This window comes from Poecilia formosa, unplaced genomic scaffold (genome assembly GCF_000485575.1).
Source record: "Poecilia formosa unplaced genomic scaffold, Poecilia_formosa-5.1.2 Scaffold375, whole genome shotgun sequence".
Lineage (NCBI taxonomy): Eukaryota > Metazoa > Chordata > Actinopteri > Cyprinodontiformes > Poeciliidae > Poecilia > Poecilia formosa.
The window spans coordinates 84531-106854 of NW_006800314.1; the positions used below are offsets into that span (position 1 = coordinate 84531).

The 22324-nt window shown below is 40.3% G+C and overlaps 2 protein-coding genes across 2 annotated transcripts in view; both read left to right on the forward strand.

Moving 5' to 3' along the window:
- Window positions 1-139: 139 nt before the first annotated feature.
- On the forward strand, window positions 140-5240 carry sid4 (secreted immunoglobulin domain 4). The gene is made up of 8 exons (XM_007575328.2): window positions 140-278; window positions 845-991; window positions 1074-1208; window positions 2626-2798; window positions 2904-3090; window positions 3157-3336; window positions 4410-4676; window positions 4774-5240. Exons 1-8 carry the CDS (start codon window positions 230-232, stop codon window positions 4776-4778), a joined length of 1143 nt encoding a protein of 380 aa, XP_007575390.1. The 5' UTR covers window positions 140-229; the 3' UTR covers window positions 4779-5240.
- A 4083-nt stretch (window positions 5241-9323) lies between these two features.
- The window catches only part of LOC103154145 (adhesion G protein-coupled receptor E1-like), a 38700-nt gene continuing 25699 nt past the window's right edge, over window positions 9324-22324 (forward strand). The window contains exon 1 of the mRNA XM_016662497.1: window positions 9324-9501. Within this exon, the coding sequence (XP_016517983.1) occupies window positions 9345-9501 (157 nt within the window). The 5' untranslated portion in view covers window positions 9324-9344. The remainder of the gene's footprint in view (window positions 9502-22324) is intronic.

Here is a 22324-nt window from a genome sequence, read left to right on the forward strand (position 1 = left end):
AGTTACATTTTTTCCAAGGGGCTCTGTAGACTCATTCGTCTAAAAAGGAAAGCAGACAATCATTAGCTCACAAACAGATAGAATATATAATAACCAGCTTTTAATACGTGACTGTCACCCACAGACAATATTTGGAAAAGGGGTCAGCACAGAGGACGGGTTAAAGGCCGAAAGTGATAACGGAGAAAGTAGTGCAGAGCAGAGACAGAGGAACTGCTTTTTGCTCATCATGGGTTCATATGCTGCAGCTCTGATCTTCTGCTCCCTGATATGCTCAGGTAAGAACTCGGTTTTTATTCAGAGAGAAAAAAATTATATTCCTTTCATTTTAACATAGGCTTTTCAAAGGTTACTGTCCTTTTTGTATGTTGTTCTTGTTTGCCGAAACAAAACCATACCTTTGACACAAGAAGTTCAGATTCAAGCTGTGTAAGAAGGGATCATTTTAACCACTTTAGGGAGTATCGTAATTGTATTTTAGTGTATTTTACAAAGACAACAAAGAGCAAAACATTGTAGAAAAAGAGGGAAAAAAAACAAGATGATTAAAATGATATATTTTCCTTTTATAGTCCACAACAAGGTTGGTTCCCCTTTAAACTGGTCTGGAGACAGGCATTTCAAAATCAGATGAAACAAAGTTTGTAATGCGCTGTTACTGACAGCTTTTTGGTTTAAATTTCTACATTGTCACCACACACATCATGATATATTTGCTTTGGGGTGGTCATTTGTTTACTCTTAGCGTCACTCAGGGCCTGTTTAAAGGTTCACACAGTTGATTCGTACTTGTGTTTGTCCTCACATGTGACACCTCTGTCCCTCTCCATACCGCTGTCATCAGTGGCAGCTCAGGCTCCAGTTGTCACCGTGGAGCCTCGGACCGCCACCATCCGCCAGGGAGAGTCTGTCAGCTTCAGGTGCCAGGTGAAGAGCAATGTCCAACCAGTTCAGCTGGAGTGGAGAAGAGCCAATAATCAGGCCTTGCCAGGTCAGGAGCAATTACACTTAAAACTGTCTTATAAAACCAACATCTGTGAATACACACTGAAATGTCATTTTTTCCCATTCAGATAATGTAAAGATTGGTCCAGATGGGTCTGTGCTGACTGTTGCAAACGCTCGACCTGGAAACCACGGCCAGTACCGCTGTGTGGCCAACAGCGCCGCTGGACGCAACTTTGCCAACATTGTGCTGAATGTCAAATGTGAGTTTTGTCTTTAAACTTCAGATTTGGAAAATGGGATTCCCCTAAAGTAAGATAAAGTAGATCCAGTTCTTATTGAAAGGGAAGCTACATTTTCTGAGAAGCCAACTTCTATTTAATCAATATCAACCAAACTGTTAAGTAGTCAAGTTTTCTTTTTCTTTTTTTTTTTATGTTGTTTTATACTGCACAATGTCGTTAGAACTAGATTACATCCATGCACAATTTAGAACTGCCTAAAGCTTAGTTAAATATTTTTGTTGAATTTTAGGTTCATCTGTAAATCTTTACCCAATGACTCTCATGAGTTGTCAATACAATTGTTGTTTAAAGATAAAATTAACAAACTCTTAAAAACAATAATTTTCATGTCCTACTCTTCATACTAAGTGCTCAAATTTAAACAAGCTGGCTTTTTCTTTTGTGTTAGTGATGTTTTTGAAACAGCAGATTTTGGGGGCTTGTCCGGGATTAGAGTCTAGCAGTACCAGTCTACATGCAGGTGGTCCAAGAGTCAAAACAATAAATATACAGTAAATATACAGTAAATATATACAACCTCATTTCACCTATTGCACCGATAAGGAGAAGGGACATATATTTGCAGAGTGCAGAATAACATTAACGGAGGATTTTCAAAGGTTGGATTTATAAACGTCTGATGTGATTTTGGAGACAATACAGTCGAGACTGAACAGGTCATGAAATATTACCGCCAGATTTTTTGAGCTGTAGAGGGTCTGTCTTCCAATATTGTATAGACTTCTCTCTCTTTCTCTCTGTGTTAAATTGAGCCCATCCCAACTTTGGTTTGGTTTGCTCCTTCCTACACACATTTCTTTCTTGTGCATTGATCTCCCTCTCTGTAAGCAAACCACTAAACCATAGTATACAGTTTAATGCTTATGAAAATACCCAGATCAGATGTATAATCTATTTAAATCATATTTTGCCATGGGAAAACATTGTATTAATCTTTATTTGTATGCATCTTTTTTATGATTCATAATACATGAGAGTAAGATCCGTTCTGCTGGTAGATTATATTTATTGGGATCAAGTCAATTTATGTCTTCACAGTAGACCGTAGGTTTTAAAGAACAATTATTAAATTCTCATGGGTTAGAAAAGTAGACTCCAAACACTCCAAACTGGTGGATACAAATTTAATAATGGCTTCTATTAAAATACAGTTTTGTACCTCCCCAAAAATAGGTAAGAAAAGACCAAGAAGTGGTTGAAGTAGCGAATGCTCTGACCTTAAACAATGCCAGACTGGTCTGAAATTAATTTTGGAAGCTATATATATATATATATATATATATATATATATATATATATATATATATATATGAAGTTTGCTTTTGTGGCAAACTCCATAGTTTAGTGTATTTATGTGCATCCATATTTCTCTTAGTTCCTTCTAAAGTACAGCTGACACCGACTGGGCCCCTGCGTATCCGAACAGGAGAGTCTGTGTCAGTGGAGTGTCGCGTCACCGGTAGGCCACGCCCCACAGTCACCTGGAAACGCAGAGGCTCCACCCTCCAGCTGGTAACTCAGGAGATAAACGACGCCCACATTATAAAGGTGAAACATAAAAGAAAAAAATAGCGTCAGACTTAAATCAATTTTTTTTTCTTTTTATATACACACTTCAGATAAGTGGAACAAAATGTTTGACTGTTTTCTCAGTGGCCTTCCGTACGCCCGGAGGACTCCGGAGTGTATGTCTGCCAGGCTGACAACAACGTGGGGAAATCCGAGGCAGAGGTTGAGCTGGTCGTGGTGGGTCCACCTGGATCACCGGTGGCTTCGGTTAACATCGAGGAGATGACGGCGATCGAGGGACAAACAGTCACCATTGAGTGCACGGCTACAGGTAAGCCTGTTTTTTCTGAAAATCCTCTGATTGTAATTCCATCATTCATGTATTTTTTCCCTCCAGGCTTCCCTACCCCTGTCATCACCTGGTCCAAACTAAGAGCACCACTGCCATGGAAGCACTCTGTAGCCGATGGCGTCCTGACGCTGACCGACGTGGGGCGCCAAGACTCGGGACAGTACATCTGCAATGCGACCAACATACACGGCTACAGCGAGGCGTACACCGACATGGAGGTGGACAGTGAGTAGTACATGATGGGTCTGCTTGCTGTTGCTAATTTTGATGAGGGATCCAGTTTGCAATAGAGCTACAATATTATTACAACATTAACATCACAAAGGGCTTTTTTGGAATGTAATAATTATTGGCTGATACATTGCAAGTGTCATAAGCACTCAAAAAGACAGCCTGTTGGATTCAGTCTCACTTGGGCAGATACATGATAAATTACACCGTCAAATTACACAAGATGCTAACGGGCACAGGCAGCACAGATTAACGCTTTCATGCCTGAATTATGATGCTTTGCGTCAGGATTTTTCCCCAAATTTTTCTTGATCCTCTTAAGGCATAAAAGAAGGTAGAAAAAAAATATTTTGTAAAAAAATTTTTATTTTATTGTTTTTAGGGGATCAATTGAAATTTCCTCCAAATACAAAGTTGTTATTTGAAGAATACATCAGTAGTGTTGTTCTTTAGGGGTTAACTGATGTCACAATAATTTTTTTTTACCGTCTACAGTAGAAGGAGGGACCAGGTCGGTCGGCATGCTTTTTTTGTCTGTCGGCCATATTGGATTTAACAAAAATAATTTCTTGCATTTGCAGCTGATTGCCAGTAGTTGATAGTGTATTTTATGATGCATTAGTGTCCACTTCAGTGGTCTGTGTGCGTTTATAACATAAAAAAATCCACAAGAAGCTCAAGAAAATGACTTTTAGACAGCTGTCCACTGTAGTGACCAATATGCATGAAAGGGTTAACAAAAAACTAGAGTAAAAGTGCGTACTTATCATAGCTGACTAATTAGCCCTTGTGCAATTTTTCATCCTGTCATTTGCACTGAAAAGTAAGATAATAAACAGGAAACTGGCAGCTTGAGGCCGTGTGGAAACATCTGCAGGGATTGAAATATGCAAACCTTTTCCAGGTCAAGTAAGATGGCAAAAATGTTGTTTGTTGTCTCTCCAACTAGCTGGATTCTGCCTAAATTAAGGCACCAATAAAGTTGTCTGCACTTCACCTTTCCTTTCAACAAGCCCTCATTTCAAAAATCTTGAACTATCCCTTTAACGGCTGTCGTCCACATGCAGCTCCTCCGTACGCCACCTGCCTGCCTGACCAGGTGCGGCTCCAGCCTGGGAGCCCTCTGGTCTTGCAGTGCCTCGCCCACGGCTCTCACCCAATCCAGTTCACCTGGAGCCGCGTGGGAAGGGGCAGCCTGCCGGTCGGAGCAGAAACCACCAGGGAGGGGAAGCTGATGATAGCCAGTGTTAAACAGGGCGACACGGGAACGTATAAATGTGTGGCCACCAACCACATCGGTTCGAGCGAGGCCATGGCAAAGGTCATCATAAAAGGTGAGGCTGGTCTTTTGGAGGTGCTGCCAAATTAACCTGCTTTGCTTGTCATGTTTCTAACCTCCCCGATTTCTCTTTTTGTCGTTTGTGATAACAGCCTGAGTAAACGTGGACCGACAAGTGGCGTGAAAATTGCCTGCAGCAAAGATTCTATTTAATGTGTCCATGTATCGTGGAGAATAAAAGCCAACATTTGTTTTGTAATCCTCACCCAACAATTACAACATCAGTTTGATTTTCTGAGAACTAAAGGTGAATAGGGTTGAACTTTACGCAGTCTATGCAAGTATGTTTTTCCTTCCGATTGTACAGGAGTCAGGACAAGTATAAAATTCAACTTAAAATCATCTGTTATAAAGTAAATTAACTGAGACAAACATAAATGCAGTGTGTGAGGAAAAACCATCTGCTACACGTTAATTTTCCAAAGTAGCAACATAATGTTAAGACTGAAATAATAATAGCACAACAAAAATGTAGCTCTACTTTGTGATGTGAGAAAATATTGGAAATATATCACTTCTATATTTCCATATTAAAATATGCATTCTTTGTTTACTCTGATTATTTGTCTGGTTGCAAAATTAGTTTGATAATCTGAAACATTTAGGTGCGACAAAACAAGAAAAAACTAAACTTTTGTCACAGCACTGCATGACAGAGACAGCAGCATGCCATGTGTAGCAAAGCTTAAAGTTTTATACTATGGAGAAGTTTGTAGCCCCTAAATATAAAGGACATAAAGTCTAAAGAGGAATACATTTTGCAGCAAACATATAAAGGATATACACTCCAAACAAATGTAAAAGGGCAATGCAAATGATAAAATGTAGCTATTTTAAAATATTCTGGAACATGAGAAATGAAAATATGTCAAAAAGAGAGAAACAGACTAAATATGTTTCCTCCTTGTGGCTGTAAACCCACCAGGATGTTATCTTGATCAGACTGAAATGTAAACAACAAACAGCCCAGAGGGAGACTGAAGGTTCAGAGTGGTTAAGTTCGACGGGTTAAAGGTTCAGGGTAGCATGATGAAAACATGCCTGCTCAAAAAACAGGAATAAAAAGCCAAAGGAAAATGAAATAAATCAAATGTGAAAAAAGTGAAGTGTTAATGCAATATGTTAAAGGGACGAGTATATTGGATGTTTTATTTATTATTGAATGATCAATAAGGTGCATAAATTAACTTCGCAGAAATGCTAGTGCATCTCACTGTGTTTCTACTGAAAACCTGGAAGTCGTTTCACATACAGAAGCCGGTCTGCAGAAGAACGGTCAAAAAAGGAAGAGAATCAAGACGTTGCAAAGTTCGCTCAAAGTCCAACCCTCAACCTGACAACAATGCCGCTGCACAGTGAACTGAGGAAACGCTACAAAGAGTTGATCAAAATGTTTATCTTTACAAAGACCTAAAGTGAGACAGATGGAGTCTGAGGTTAAACAATTACTAGTAACAGCTTCTAAAAGAGCTTCTGAGCAACTTGATCCAACTTTCTTTTCGGTACACATGAGGTTAGATCAAAATAATTTTACAACCTGGTAAAAGATGAAGGCCATTTTAATTGTTTTTAGACTTGAGAGAGAGTCTGCTTTCTTTTTTCCTGGAACTTCATTGTTTCTTGGTATTTTCCCATTCCAGGAAACACTTCTGACAGTTCTCACACCATGTGCATGACAAAGATCACACCCGTCTTGTGGTAGTTTTGTGCCTGGTTTCATTTAGTCTGCATAAGCAGTCAAAAGGTCAAAATGAGCCGATCAGCTCATTTAGCACAGAAACAGATGTGCTAAGTGTTAACAAGACACCACAGCATGTTTCAGTCATCATAACTTCAGACTCTGTAACCGCATGGGGCTTGTTGCTTTCATTTTCTCTCTGTTTGGGGTTATGCAAAAAAAAAAAGTGTCTTACAGTGTCTTAATTACGGCTGAAGATTAATCGTATTGATTGTGATTAATCGATTATTGAGGTAATAGTCAACTAGTAATCGACTAATTGTTAAAAGTATAGACTCACACCCACATTTTGCATTTACGATAAAAAATGAACAAGTGGCATAGTTTAAGCTTCACATGGTTCAAATTCTGCAGACAAAAATCTACTAAACACCTTCTGCTGTCCAATTATTAATCGGTAAATTAAAGAAAAGAACCAGAAAATCCATGCCCTGCACTGTAAACTGAAAGGGTTGAGCTTATCACACTATTGATTTTTTGAATTATCTGCAGACAGATCCTTTGCGTACAGTGAAGGAATAATATATTATTGCACTTCATGCAATAATATGTTTATTTTCCTATTTATAAAGGGACTCCATTATTTGTTTATTTGCATCTTTTAATGTATTCCAAATTACGCACAAAAACAGCTTAAAGGGCTAAATAACAAATCTGCTAATTTGCTATCCAATTAATCGATTAATCGTCAGAATATTTAATAGAACAATCAATTTGCTTTTTTTTTTTTTTTAAATCACATCCTTCCGACATGCAGTGACTGTTTTTGAAATAATCTAAAATCTCGACATTACTCAATCTAACCACACGGTGGCAGTATGGAGCTGACACCTTCAGCCATATACCCGCAGGCCAAAGAAACAACCCTAGCTGTTAACAGTTAATAAATGGAGGGACAGATGCACCGGACAGATGAGGCATAATTCTCCAGATGAATTGACTTAATGCTAACATTTACAAAGACAGAACGCTTTCTCTGGTCTTACCAGCTGTCTGTCTACATGGGGATTATATCCGCCCACTGAACAAAGTTTTATTTGACCAGACCAATATGTTGCAACAGACAAGCCCCCACTGGTTCGGCTGCTGGAAGTAGCTTTGATTATATAAGGTTTAAGGTGAACGTTCAGGTTTCGTAATCGCAGCGCCACTTGGAACGGCAGAGCCGTGCTTTCCAGAACTGCTGCCAGAACAAAGACGGCATGGCCTGCGTGTGACGGTGGCCTCCCTCGTAAAAACACTCGGTGGTGGATTTATCCTTTTCCACTATCTCCATCTTTACAAAGTACTTCAAAACTAGAGAGAGGAAACATCTGCCCTCTGTCACCTTTAAGCCACCCCCTCACTTCACAGAGAGACCGAGGGAGAGGAGGAAAGCCGGGTATGAGAGGAAAATACAAGAGGTGAATTTATTGAACGGTGCTGTTCAAAAGTCTTGCATAATTTAATCGAGTTTTTTTTAAAGTGGTTATAAATAATACAGTGCGATATTTTGATCTGTTTTCATACTGTGCAGCACGTTAGTGAATCAAACAGCTTTCTTAACGTGCTTTCTGAATAAAAAAAGATTTAGATTTAAAAGCTAAAATGATCGTTGATGCGCAGTCAGTCTTTTGGGTTATTTCTCTACCACGTTTGCACATCTGCAGACTAAAATGTTTAGCTCAATCCGATTCGATGGGCAGGAAGTCGGAACGTAAATTCTTCTGTCTTGCTGCAGATTTTGTTTTAATCTCGGCTTAGGTCTGGAGCTTGACCATACTGTCCAAGCTTTAGGTCTGTTCTTGTTCTCAGCTGATTCATGTGGCACACCTGACCGGACACCGGGTTTGGACTAGACCACTGAAACACATGAACATGCCTTGAGCTAAAACTTTTCATTGTAACTCTGATCGTATGTTTACTGTTATTGTTCTACTGGATACTTTTCACCTTTCTGCCACGCACTGTATTTTTTATGTGACTTTTATACAATGTTATTTTACATGTCACCATATCATGACAGCATGCTTTGAGACAGATAATCTGTTCCTCAGCATCAACCAAAAACAACCAGTCAGAGCCAGGAGGCGTGTCTTAGAGCTGTCAATCATCCTCATGTACTAACTTCTAGAATTGGGAGCCCTCGCAGAAGGCAGAGATTTTTTCCCCCCACAGATTTCCGCATCATACCATAGTTTCACGACATAGTCACAGTTTCAACAGATTTGCAAAAAATATAGTTACAGTTACATCCAAATTAAATTATTGAAGTTTGTTGCAGGGTGAAGAATGTGAAAGAGTTCAAAGGAAACATTTTCAAGGTACTGCAGTAGATGACAAATTATAGGTTTTGTAGCTCCTCTAGATAGACATACATAATAAAACCTTTTATTCTCTATCCATCTATATTCACAACGTGCAGTTGTGCTAAGCTAAGCAATGCAGACAGAGTAAAAATAAAGCTGCCAAAATGTGATTAAAAAACTATAAACAAAAGTGTTGATCTTATCGAAACCAATACTCAGAATGTCTGGAGAGATATTTATCAAGAAAACGCTGAAGATTGGAATAAATCCAGGCATTTAACATTTTGTACAGGCAAATCAATTCCTTAAATGTGATTGAATTATTATTTTTTCTTCTTTAACCTGCGGGGCCTGCTGTGAAGAAAACTATCCCTCCAGATGACGTCTTAGTGAGGAGATGTGCGCACGCACTCACTCAGCTTGTCACACCTTTACAAACATCGCAAAAGGTTTATTCGGCTGAAAGATTTACCGGCAGCGCACACATTTCACAGAATAATAACATGTTGCCGAAGAGGTGAGAGTAGAACTCTTTGTCTTCCGGAGATTTATTATCGCCAAGATCTCTGTTTCTGGTTTTGAAGAGGGCCACGACATTCATGAACTCGGTCCAACTTGTTCGTTCAGGAAGGAACCAATGAGGAAGGAGCTTCCTCAGGAAGTGACAGGTGGGGGAAGAGCGAGCGGGGTGGGGGCGCGCTCGAGCCTGTTGCCATTGGTTACCACCTGTTGTGCTCGGCTAGGCTACGGCGGGGCGCTTTATCGGAACAACAGTGTTCTCGGGACGGATGAAGGTAGGCAGATGGGTCGAGTTCCTGTTCTGCCTCGGCTGCAGAGCCGTGATGAATACCAGAGCAGAGCGCCTCGGCTCTGTCTGGTCTCATATTTGTGTCAGGGAAAATGTTCCTGTTCCTACCTGGTGCTACAGGAAGCGGCAGCAATATGTCCGTCAAGCTAATCTTTTAATAAATAAATAAAAAAAATCCTTTCATGTAAATGAAGTGAATTATTGAGAGAGGAAGGGCCGGTAATTCCTGCTTTCCCTGGGGGGAAAATGCCTTCACTGGGAGAAATTCCTGCATGTAGGTTCACTGTTATATATGGAGAAATTAAAAATCTAAACTATCAGTCTCTAATGTAAACAAACTCTAACCCTATAATGACTGATTATCCGCAGAACCCACATGTGCATATTTTTACACAGATTGCTCTTGTAGTTTCACAGCTTGAGTCATCCTGTCTCCTCTGTTTTAACAGCTTCCCCCCCCCCTTCTCGTTTTTAGTAAAACATTAAAATAAAACAAAATAAATTTACATATAGATGGCCTTTTAGTATCATGTTAAAATTGGACCTTAGATTACAGAGATGTGTATTTTTGTGACCCAATACATTTTGACTAATAACCTGCTTACAAAATACATTTAGATTTCAAAATATCGTGTGTCCTTAAATGGAAACTGTGAACTTAAAACCAGAGAACTGCATCCTGTTATTATGAGCGAGGCGCCGCTCTGAAGCCACTTTGGTTTAAAAATGCTCTATAGCGTCTAAATATACATGTCCAAACCTAGTCGGTCATAAGCTTGCCAAAAATATATATTTTGAAGTCAAAGCATGAACATGGTTTTATAAAAAGACCATGCTAAACTGAACATGACTTAATTTAGATCAGTAAGAAAGCAAGTAATTTTAAATTGTTGCTCCTTTCTGTTTCTAGCCATGTGTAGTCCAGCTTGGGTTTGATTATAGATTATGGGATTGGTGATGGTGAATGTGGTGTATAAAATGTTATTAATACAGAACCAGAATTAGGAAAAGCTGATTTGACTGGCTTTGACTTTTTATGTACTAGTGGTTGTTGTTTATAGACAGGATGTTCTTGGTTCCAGCTGATTTAACCAGATATTCTGGTTTACAGGACATGGTTCTAAAACAAAAAAATATCCGGTGGGCTACAGTTGTGTGGAAGAAAATGCCTTGATGTCAGAGGTCAGACAGGAAAGGGCAGACTGTTGTGGGATGAGGGAGAGGCAACAGTAGCTCAAGTAGCCACTTTTTACAGTCAAGCTACGTAGAGCATCGTCTCTGAATGCCCAACCTTGAAGAACATGTGTTGCAGCAGCAGAAAACCACACTGTGATCCACTTCTGTTAAAAAAACAAAGGTCATGTGGTTGCAAAACAATCATATTCGCTTACAGTTTTCATACATGACACAGACCACCAGGGGGCACCCCTTTGTCACACCCTAAGCGTATAGGTGAGAGTACACCTTTCTGCAAACAGCCCCCTCTGCGGACAGTGACTTTGCAATTTCCGTCCAAGAGTTTTTAGCCATGTAGCAATCTTTGTAGGTATTTTGTGAAGAATCCTACAGATCTACATAGTTCCTCATTGCATCTGATGAACGTTCCTCAAAGGTTTTCATGTCGCTTGCATGTACAGAAGTAGTAAAGGATTGTAGGAGCAGACTTTTTTTGGTAAAAACCAGCCTCATGTTCTACGCTTTGCTTTGAACAGAAGGTGTGGACCTTCAGCTTGAAGGTTACCGGACATTATCCGCACTGTAAAAAACCGTCCCCCACTGCCCACCCAACCATTCCCAGTGCCGAGCCGAACAGACAGGAATGGTCTGTTTTTGTTAAGTCAATATTTGGAAGTGTGGCCAACACACTTTGTTCACTTCCTTCACTGCCATTGCTAAACCTACAGGCAGACTACAATATTTGAAGTGAAATATCAACATTGCTATCTGAGCGCATTTCTGTACAACAAACTTATGATCAGTCACCCAAATAGCTCAACCCAAGCCTGGTGTCAAGAAAGGGAGCAGGACACCTCCCTTGTTCCCTGTGAACAAGATGACACAACTTTTGACAGCGAGGGGCGATTTCAACACTTCCGATGAAGTTTGGGAGAGCCTCTATTGAGACATGCAAACCAAGTATAAAAGGTTGGGAAAATGTTAAGTGGCCCTATGAGTATTGATTCCAGCTAAAATTTGACATGAAAGCATCCTGCCTTGTATTAATAGTTCAGGCTGATGGTGTAATGGTGTGAGTTTTTTAGATACTCTCCATCTCCATTTACGACCACAGTGTCACTGTTTTGTGGATTGGCACTTCTAATACAGTAACGTGTGATGTCCCAAAGCTGCCCTATTGAACACAGTAAAAGAGTTCACTGCGCTTCACAGCCACCAGATTTCCATAAAGTAGAGATGGGTGCGGTGGACATACAGCTTACAGCAGCCATAAACCCCAAAGCGACATCCGCACGACAAATCGCTTTTTCTTCAACACTGAGAAGAAAGCTGGTCAGAGTTGACTTGAAGATGAATTGATATACATAACTACACATTTTGTTCACTACTTCAGCTATCGTCAGATCCTGTGCCTCATTGTGGTTTTATGCCCATTGTGGTTTTGCCAGCTCTGGCAAGCTTCAAAAACAAATAAAACCCCTAAAAGACTGGAGAATTTTCCAAATGTAATACTTCAACCCAGCTTAATGCAAACTTCAACTTTGATGTACTTGCCATGGGCAGTTTCGTCTGAGTATGCACAGCTGCTGCAGCATCAAATGCGAGCTTCAACACTTTGCTGTATCTGCTTTTTCAGTTCTCATTTGAGGCTGTTGTTCTATCACACATCTTCTTCTCACAGAGTTGCAAAGGAAGCTGAGAAATGTCTGTTTGCATGGCGTTACTCTAAGTTGTGTTGCACAATCTCTCTGCATGGAAACTCACAAGAGATACACGCTTGTTTGAGAAAGCTTTGTAAAGTTTTACCAGGAGAACGCGACACAGATTGGTCGAAATGATGAAACCAGCTTCATGTGAAATAAATTTAAAGGTACTCTGCCTGTTTTTTTTTAAAGGCAACATTAACATAAGCCATTTTCAGGATCCCCTGTAATTATTGCTGCTTCACTTTGAACTCATAACCCACACACACACACACACACACACACAAAAAGGCCTGTCCTCAATTTGTGTTATGAACCAACTGTACTGATGCTTTCACTACCCGTCTCTTCTTCCTGTGTCAAAGAACATCAGTGACAAAAAAAAAAACACAAGAAAAAAAAAATCACGCTTTTAAAAACTTGTGAAACTCTTGCAGATTAAATTAAGAAATCTACCAGAGCTGAAACCGCAGCTGCGAGTGTGCGCTTACGCCTCGGCTCATGTGGCATCGCAGAAAAGCCACTTGAGGTGTGGCGGGGAGCTGCGTACGCTCCGGGATAAAAATACAGGGTATAAAAGCATCAGAGTGAGTGAGGCGCACACATCATACGTGGCTGACGCAGCCCTACACACATCTTCTCGCTTGCTAACTGCAAATGAATGTTTGTGCATCGTTTGTAAAGCAGCAGCACACCTCGAGTGTTTAGCAATGTTTGTGTTCGCACAGTGGCAGTGAAAAGAGAAGTAAACAGAACGGTAATTTGGACTGCTCTGACCATTGCACATAACATTGTACGATTGCTAAACACACACTTGTCATACATATAATCATCTGCGCTGAAATTTTGTACATTTCAACTGAACAGAGAAAACAACCGAAACAATGTGATGAACACCTAAAACACCCAGCTTTCTCTTCTTTTCACCCCCCCTCTAACTGTTTTGAATATAATAGAAAGTGAATAAAGTTAACTGCCTTCAAGGGGCAGTATGTTGTATTTTCGAGGCAGATAGTGATATTTTACAAGAGCGCTATAAGATTGCTGTATATGTCAAACGCAACTTCAAAGAAATGTGACTTTACAATTTAACGCCTTGAAATCGGGTCTCCGTCTCTTTGAGAAGCTCCTGCTCTTTCCGACGTTTGGCCTTCAGCACCTCATGGCAATGTTTCTCCACTTGGCCGTTTGCTAGTGTTGAACTAAGAAGTCGTTTCTATGAAGAGCTCAGCCGACTTTCCACGAGGTGTTTACTAATTTCTGCTGCCGCTAGTCTGGAGACTCAAAAACGTTAATTTTGTTTTAAAATACGTATCTTGGAAAGATCATTCAGATAGCTCAAACTTTTGCCTGTCAAGTTAAAAATTTAACTTGGTGGTGCGTAATTCTGAAATAGGAGGAAATTAATGTGAGGATTTCAGACAACAATTTGCTTTGACATCGCTAAAATATGTCCAGTCCATCTAATTTACTTTCAGAAGTCACCTGGTTTCTAAATATTGTTGACTTGTGTGTTCTGTGAAGCCCTCAGAGGTTTGTTAGAGAACACTGGTGAACAAACAACATCGTGCAGACCAAGGTACACAGCAGAGAGCTCATGCATGAGTCCTGTCGCCATGACAACTAACTGTAAATCTAATATTTATGCGTGTGGCAACAAGAAAACCAAAGTTGAAAAAAAAAGCCAGTAGAAGTCCCGTGTGCAAAAATGTAGAACAAAAGACTGTTGTGGTCCAAGGAGACCAAATCTGAACTTTTTTGCTCAGCATGGATAGAAACTGGTGGTTAGAAACTGATACCTCATGGCAATACACGGTGGTGGCAGCATCGTACCATGGTAGCATGTTTCTTTCACTGGCGAGAGCTGTTTGTGGTTGCAACATGACAAAATGAGAAAATCTTTACCGAAGTATTCACAGTGCTTCACTTTTCTCATGTTTTGTCAAGTTACGGCTTCGTTCAGAATTGTCCTAAATGAATCTCTTTCCTCAAAGGTCTACACATGAATATCTTATAATGACAATGTGGAGAAGAAAGGGCTTAGAGATTTGCACAAATGTAATAAAAATAGAAAACCAAGAAATCACAAAGAAATCCAAGACTTTTTTCCACTTTGTCATAATGTGGAGATTTTTGTGTGTAGAATTCTGAGGAAATAGATTCATTTAGTACAATTCAGAATAAGACCGTAATGTAAAATGTGGAAAAAGAACACTCTGCCGCTTCGCGCCGCACACGTAGGTACGGCGATGGTGCTAAAGCGAAAAATAGACAGCGACGAGGACACAGGAAACGAAGGAGGATGTGGTTACTGAAGGGGGGCTGTGGGGATTGCCAGCTTTGACTCTCCTGCACCTCGTGGAGGGAACATTAAATAACACATCTGTGTGTTGTTTTCAGGATGCCAGTCGCAACTGAATATGAGTGATTACGGTCCCCTCGATGTGTTTCCATATGGAAAGATCCTGTTTGAGGGAGTGTGTGCGTCCTGCCAGCTTCAGGGCTCGGATATATTTCTACATCTGCTACCGGAGTTTTTCCACGGTGCTTCTGCTGCGATGCAACGGGTTTTGAGGCAACTCGCAGACTGCCAAAGAGCCCTGCGTTAATCATTAAGTAGAGTGTGAAGAGTAAATATTGAATTCTTCTTTAAAGAATTATCGAGCAGCTGGAGAAAATTTACTTTTCCCTCTTGATGGTTGCGTCTGAAAGCTCACATGAGCCACAGCCAGATGTCAAATCTGTCTTTAAGAACAGGAACTATAAATAATGTGGCCTGTCTGTAAACTCTCTAACAACCAAAGATACCAATGAAACCATTTGTGTGATCATAACTTTTTAAAAATACATAATTTTATTGTCGCTGAGGTTATCTGGTGCCATGGCAACTTGTACAATGTTAGCAGAGTGTCTGATGTAAACATAGGCAACATGAGCCATGGGATAGATAAAAGTTGTGAAACCTACAACGCTGAACAACTTAATGATGCAAACATAGATTATGTCAGTTCAGGATTGTGGCTCAGCAAGTTTCAGTTCTGCGCCAGCTAGCTGTCGTGTCACATGAATGGAAAGCAGCTGAAGGTTCATGTTTTGGAAATTCAAGATGAATGTTATAGAAAAATGTACCAAAAGCATAATCCAGTGATTTACTGTGGCAAATGAAGAATTTCTCTTGAAGTATGGGAGAAAAAAAAAATTTATAAATTGACCTTTTTTTTTTTTAGCTCTGGAGGAGCTTCGGAGCCTTCATCTCCTATTTTTGCCCTGTAATCTCCTTAAAGTCTTCAATATTGGAAGCCTAAATGTTCACTTTTAACGAAATCTAGCAATTTACAAGATGAATAAGGAAAACCTCTCCAGATAACGTGCAGAAGTTAATTCAACCTGAGGAATTCGGGGTCAGTTCAAGCAGCATAAGCAAATCACTTTTTCAAGTCTGAATTGTTGCAGTGCCTTAAACAGGCACACACAACAGGGGTTTGTCCGTTTGGCTCCTGACGAACTGTTTAGAGGTTTCAGACACTGATTAAATAACAGAGCTGTCCAGATCTTCCTCCTCCACACTCTAATCTACAGTAAGCTGCTCTGTTTTTCAGTATCTGGGCAAAATCAAGCACAGGGTTCCTTCACATATTTCATGTGAAAACACCACATTTTCATGGATTTAACTTTCCAGAGCTACCAGTCCAGTCTAGTGTTCACCCTAAAGTACCAGAAAATACAATGCCGGTACTTGAAGAATATAAAAGTATTTGTTTTGTGAAATGTTTTGTGTTAGAAATTCTTGTTTCAAGAAGCGGTAAGCACTGTAAGGGTGTTTTCATACTTGATAGTCCAGTAGACTCGGCTTGATTGAGGACCAAAAAGGCAACATTTGTTAAATTTTCGGCTGGTGCTGTTTGATGTCACGCCGCATTGTGTCCAACAATCCAAATTCATCGGAAGACCTGCTCCCCGCCCCCCGCTTCCCCTCTCGCTTGTGTGGCGCTGCACCAAAAACCACTGAAGGAAACAACACAAAAACCTCAGAAGAAGACACGCTAAACTGGGGTAGCGTCAGAGTTTAGTGGTTGTAGGATCTCTCTTTTGCCTTTGGTAAAAGACCTCAAGTCATTTTTTGCAAGAGGTGCATTGATTTTGGCTGTATTTACCCAGAGTGCCCTGCGCAATAGTCCACTTCCTGCTTTTGCAGAGTTCATCCAACCAGACCGAGACCTTGGTTTGTCGGTGGACAAGAGTTCACGCTTTTGGTCTGCGTCCAGTTGAACTAAAACATACGTGAGATCCAATGATTTTATGACTAAAGTAAATAAAGAGAAAAGGAAAGAAAAGAAAAGTCTTTGGGACGTCACCCCCCCCCCAGAAAAAAAAAACGGTGGCCCTGGGCTACTGCCCCTTTAAGTCCTTTATAGAGCCTGTCCCAGGCTGCATGTAGCTTCCTCTTCTTGGGTTGCTTTAGATTAGCTCACTGCTAAGCTGGTCCGGTGAATGACAGCAGCAAAGCCACAGTTTCAGTTTCAACTGTCTTAATCAAGTGACAAGGCATCACGCTGTCACATGCAAATCACATCAAGAAGTACATGGAGGGCTGCCCACACAAACTCCTGAAAACCGTTCAAACTGCTACTTGTATAAATAACATTCTCCCTCTGACAGATCACATTTTTCCCACACAGCTCCTCCGTTCAGATGACAGATGATCACATTGCACAGACGTCAGTTAAAAGCATGTGGGATTTATGCTTACTGGCGACGGATACTCACACACACACACACGCACACACACACACACACTAGTTAGATCTGTCCATATGGGAACATATGAAGCCCATAAGAGAACAGATACAGACTTAGATCCAGACAAGTCATTAAAACTCAGACACAAACAAATCTAAACAGGTGAAACTTGACTACATGCAGATATACGTATACACACACGCACACACACACACACACATATATATACATACACGTGGTGCGTCTGCTTCTTGTTTACCGAAGATGCTGAAGCAACATAAACTCTTCCTCTTCCTGCCTGCATGTGTGGATGATTTGTGAGTCTCCATGTGTCTCTCCGTTTGTCTCCGTGCGTCTGGCTCTCTGTCTGCACTAAAACGAAGACAAACGATGACAGGGAGTCATGATGATGCTTCTGGAGGCCAAGACAGCATGAGGCCATGTGAAACCAAAGGAGGAGTTAGGGGACAGAGGGAGACGACGAAATCTGGTCACATCGGTGGCCTTTCATTGAGCCCGAAAGCCTACAACCGGCTCGACTTGAAAAAAAGCGAACCAGCTGCACCAAACCGAAACTCTAATCTGCGACTTCCTTATACGCTTCAGAGATTGTTTGTGAACACAGCGCAGAAACCATGACAACGGCAACCTTTTTCCTCTCTAACAAGTGTTGGTGGGCTGGGGGGGGGAAAACGGTACACGTCATGATGTGAGTCCACACGTCCTTATCTCTCTTTTAGTTGTTTACAGTATCTTCAAGCATTTTTGTCCTCCTCACACATAGCTAGGCATATTTATGGCTCTTCAAGTAGGATTGTGCATCAGCAGACAGTTTGCAACAATCAAACAGCTTTAAAACTCCCCACCTGTTATAGGCGACATGGACAGTTTGCCATACGCAGCAGATTGTTTTATTTCCTGAACCCAAACCAGAAGGGCAACTGATCAAGGAAGTTTTTTCAGATGCACAAGTTATAAAAGGTTCACTCTCTCCTGTCAGTTTTGTGAGCAGGGAACATCTGAAGTAGGAAGCAGGGAAAAGGGCAGTTACTTTAGATTTGGTTTGACTTTCTGTAGGCGACTGTAACAAGAGAATGTCAAGCAAACAAACAGGTCAATAAACCACAGCCATCTGGGACTATTGATCAGCTTCTGGAAAGATTATTCGATAGAGGAGCCAAAGTATCTCTTTCACAAAGACCAGACGTCTGGTGATTGTTTCACCATTTAATAACAAACAATAATTCACCCGGTTTTAAATGCTGCGGCGGTGCTTTGATCTGACTTTGCCTCCACTTCTTTTCCAAACCAGACTTACATTTCTCGTGATTCTTTCTCAACACAGTCGACATTTCCATCAAAGTTTTTTTTTTTTTTTTTTTATATATAAAAGGTTAAAAAAAGGTAAAGTTCATTTAAAAAATGAAGTTATCAGATAAAATAAACAGCAAATTTCAATGTACTATTTTTTTTTTTTTTTACACCAGTTCAGAGTTGTGCAAGATTATGACGTGGAAGGAAAACCACTCTAATCTAAACAAGTTAGACGAATAGTAAACAGACTTTGAAAGCCTGAAAAACCATTAATGAAAAATACTCCATCATGACTAAGTAACCGCTATCTGAGGACTGAAAATACAAGTGCAAACTTTCAAAGACAGCTTGCCTGTCAAGAATATTGTTCCTCAGAGAGCCAATCAAGAGTTTCATGTAACTCAAGCTATCCGCGTTGGAACAGTCCAGTCAAAGTACGGTGCCAAACGCAAATGAAAATCTATGTGAAGACTTGGATGTTCACAGAAGCTCTCCAGTCAGTCTGACTGAGATTCAGCTATTTTGCAATCAAATGGGGAGGAAAATGTCAAGTCCATAGATGTGGGATTTTATTTAGGTGTATCAGGGCAAATGGAGTTGAACACAGTTCCACTGTTTTATTTGCAAAATGTTAAAAATTGGGTATCATTTTTCATTTACTTCCCAATTTGGCACCTGCGTAAATTCACTGAACTCAGTTTCAATGAAGTTAGTAATGGATGTAATGCAAACAGCATGGCTGCCATTGCCATGCTGTTTGCAGGGCACTGTGAAAAAAACTCCAAAACAATATAGATTCTCTTTATTTTTCCCATTTGTCTTTCCCACGTCAATAAGCTAATTAGCTTAACATTAACTCACTTACTGATGACATGGAAGCCCAGTTTATTCTAAGCAGCACTTTGTTGTGGGAAAACAAACAATTGGGAACAATCCTGAGGCATATTTTCTATTTTTATTTTCAAAAATTGAAAATGTGGCTGGCTGTGATTTGCCTCAGATGTGCCAGACTGTCCTGGATGTGAGCCCAGCAACAGAAACAAAGCTGTTACTGTAGTTCTGCTATTGTCGTGTAATTTCATTTGCACACATTAAAACCAGCCTCACCCGTTTTTTCTGTTTGGTTATCAGCAATCGAGCCAAGGGGGAAACAAAGGGACCAAACTATGTGAAGTTAGTGTGATGCAGTCTGATCCATGTTAACACTCAATTGATTCCAGATAAATACTCTTTTGGCATAAAGGACTGTTTTAAAAAGGACCAAAACCGCAAAGATTTATGAGCAAAATCCCAAAATCTTCTAACTAAATGGACCCTGGGCTCATCACTTGGTATTAACGGTTTCCTTCCTGCTATAAATGCTCCTATATGTGGATGCTAGACTTCAGAAGCACGGCGGTGTGTGGCTGGCTAGCTTAGCTTTATTTTTGTATTTCATACTGCGGTTCATGTTTTCAGGTGGTGACAAATTGAATTTGCAGCAGGGCTGCTTATAAAATTACGACCATGTGTTTTGGTGCCTGTGTGTGGTTTGTCTTGTGTTTGTGTTGATTTTGAGATTAAAGTCATTAAAGTGGCCGAGGAGGAGAAGAGGAAAGAAGTTTGAGTTATTTTTTTATATCTTATACCTTTTTTAACAGTTTGGTGTGATAGAGATTAAATTTTTTTTTATTTTTTTTATTTCCTTTATTTAACCAGGTAAACCCCGCTGAGATCCAGATCTCATTTTCAAGAGGGACCTGGGCAGAAGTCTGCAATACACAGCTACTTAAATATTCTAGGTTATGTACCAAAGCCTCCTCTCAGTGTTTTTGTTAAAACCAGTTGTTGTTTTTCTTCTTCTACTTCTGGTTTGACTCAGTCTTTGTGTTTTAGGTTCCACATCTTTCACAGATATTTTATCTCTGCATGTGTCACTGTGGGTGCAGGCCATGTAGACATCAGCAGCTATCTTCAAAATGATCTGACCTGCACAGTGACTCAGAAAACCCACACAGTCTTTTACGGTATACACTTTCCCCGTTCTTTTCTCATGACTGGACAACGAACCATGAAATGGGCCTTATTATTAGAGCCTTGACTCTCCCCTGGGTTGTGTTATGTGTGTGTGTTTTGACTGCTGGTCTTGTTTATGTCAACTATATGCGCTGATGATGGGATAAGTTGCCTGACTAGTAGCCTACAGTTTGGTGGAGAGTGGGAACCAAAAACCTCTTTCCTCCTTTATAAAAATAAAATGCTGTTATTTTCACCAGTAAAACTCAAACCAACCACTAATAACTCTATGCCCTTCTGTAACTCTTTGGAAAGTTGCAACTCCCAAGTTCCAAAAGTATTTTACTGCACAGCTCTCGGCCGTTGCTGCGTCTCAGAAAAAGAGATACAATTTGGTAGAACCAGATTCTACAGCCAATAGCCCAGAGGCCTTGTGCGCAGCAGACGGATATAGAAGAACTTGTGTTGCCTGCAGAGAATCCTGACTGCAACACAACAGAACACATTTGGGACGAATTAGAGCAGAGACTGTAAGCCAGGCGTTTAAATACCACTACAGGAGAACTTCCTGTCCATACCGATTACCTTCTACAGCAAAAGGTTTTTGAACAAACCTGTAACAAGCTGTAAAATGAGCTACAACAACATTTGATTTCCCTTTGAGGTTAATGAAGTATTTTTGAATTGAGTTGAACTGAGCTTCCTGTTTCTATGTATTGTATGACAGCGCAAGGGTAATTGGTGTCTCAAGTCCAAAACATGTGAAACAAATGACTGTAGGAGTTATGTCAGTCCTGCTAATGACCTAATTATATGAGTCAGTGATGAAGAGACACAGTGAAATGTTGCAGAGACAAAAGCCCTCGAGGAATGGAGGTTTTACACCTGCTATCTGGAGACAATTTGTTTTCTTAGCCACTCCTTAAAAAGGGAAAATTGCACTCATAAAAAAAAAAGTCAGGAAATGTCCTAAACCACCAAGTTCTTAATCAAGAAATGGAGAAATTGGACAATCACCTAAAATGATATCTAGAGTCAGAGGAATGATCAAAAAGTTTAAAGCAACGGTGCCAATCAAAGCATGATGAAGACCCCTATGTATCTGTCTACCACACACAAAGCAGAGGATGGTAAGAAAGACAAGATCAATCTCCAAGAGCCACTGGAAGTCCATAGCTGCATAAAATTTGTTATTTTAAGGCTTTTGTACAGATCCTGACAATGAGTAATTCTAATCATGGTATTAGTAAATGCGACGCCATCAATGACATCAGTGAATGGCACCATAATGTTCTCCAGCTGAACAGAAATAAAACGGAAGTTATTATCTTTGGAGCGATCTAGAGTCGGCACAATGGCTTCATTTATTACAGCTAGAAACTAGAGATCTAGAAATCTGAATGTAGTGATGAACTCTGACCTGAACCTTCAGAGTCACATGAACACAGTTACAAAGTCGGCCTTCTGTCACCTGAAGGACATTTCCAGGATTGAAGCAAGATCTAGAGATACTCGTACACGTGTTTATTTTTAGTTGAGTTGATCACTGCGGCAGTGTCTTCACAGGTCTGCCTAAAACGTCAATAAGAAGGTCAATAAATAACTGAGCAGCTAAGCAGCAAGGTACATTAACCAGAACCAAACTTGGAGAAGCAGCATTCAGCTTCTGTGCTCCTCTAATGTGAAACAAACATCCAGAAAACTACAAAACAGTCGAAACACTGAGTTCCTTTAAACCCCAGCTGTTCAGAGCTGCCTTTGATTAGCAGCACCGGTAAGTGGAACATGAGTCAACATTTCTCACATTTCATTTCATGTATCTGCTTGATGATTTGGATGATGGGATTCAACAAAATGTCGTATTTACTTCTTGTTTCATAA

Bases quoted from the DNA above. Each gene is read 5' to 3' on its own strand.
- sid4 (XM_007575328.2), top strand. From the start codon at position 230: ATGGGTTCATATGCTGCAGCTCTGATCTTCTGCTCCCTGATATGCTCA. The intron at 992-1,073 runs GTCAGGAGCAAT...TTTCCCATTCAG, and splicing joins CAATAATCAGGCCTTGCCAG to ATAATGTAAAGATTGGTCCA. The intron at 2,799-2,903 runs GTGAAACATAAA...CTGTTTTCTCAG, and splicing joins ACGACGCCCACATTATAAAG to TGGCCTTCCGTACGCCCGGA.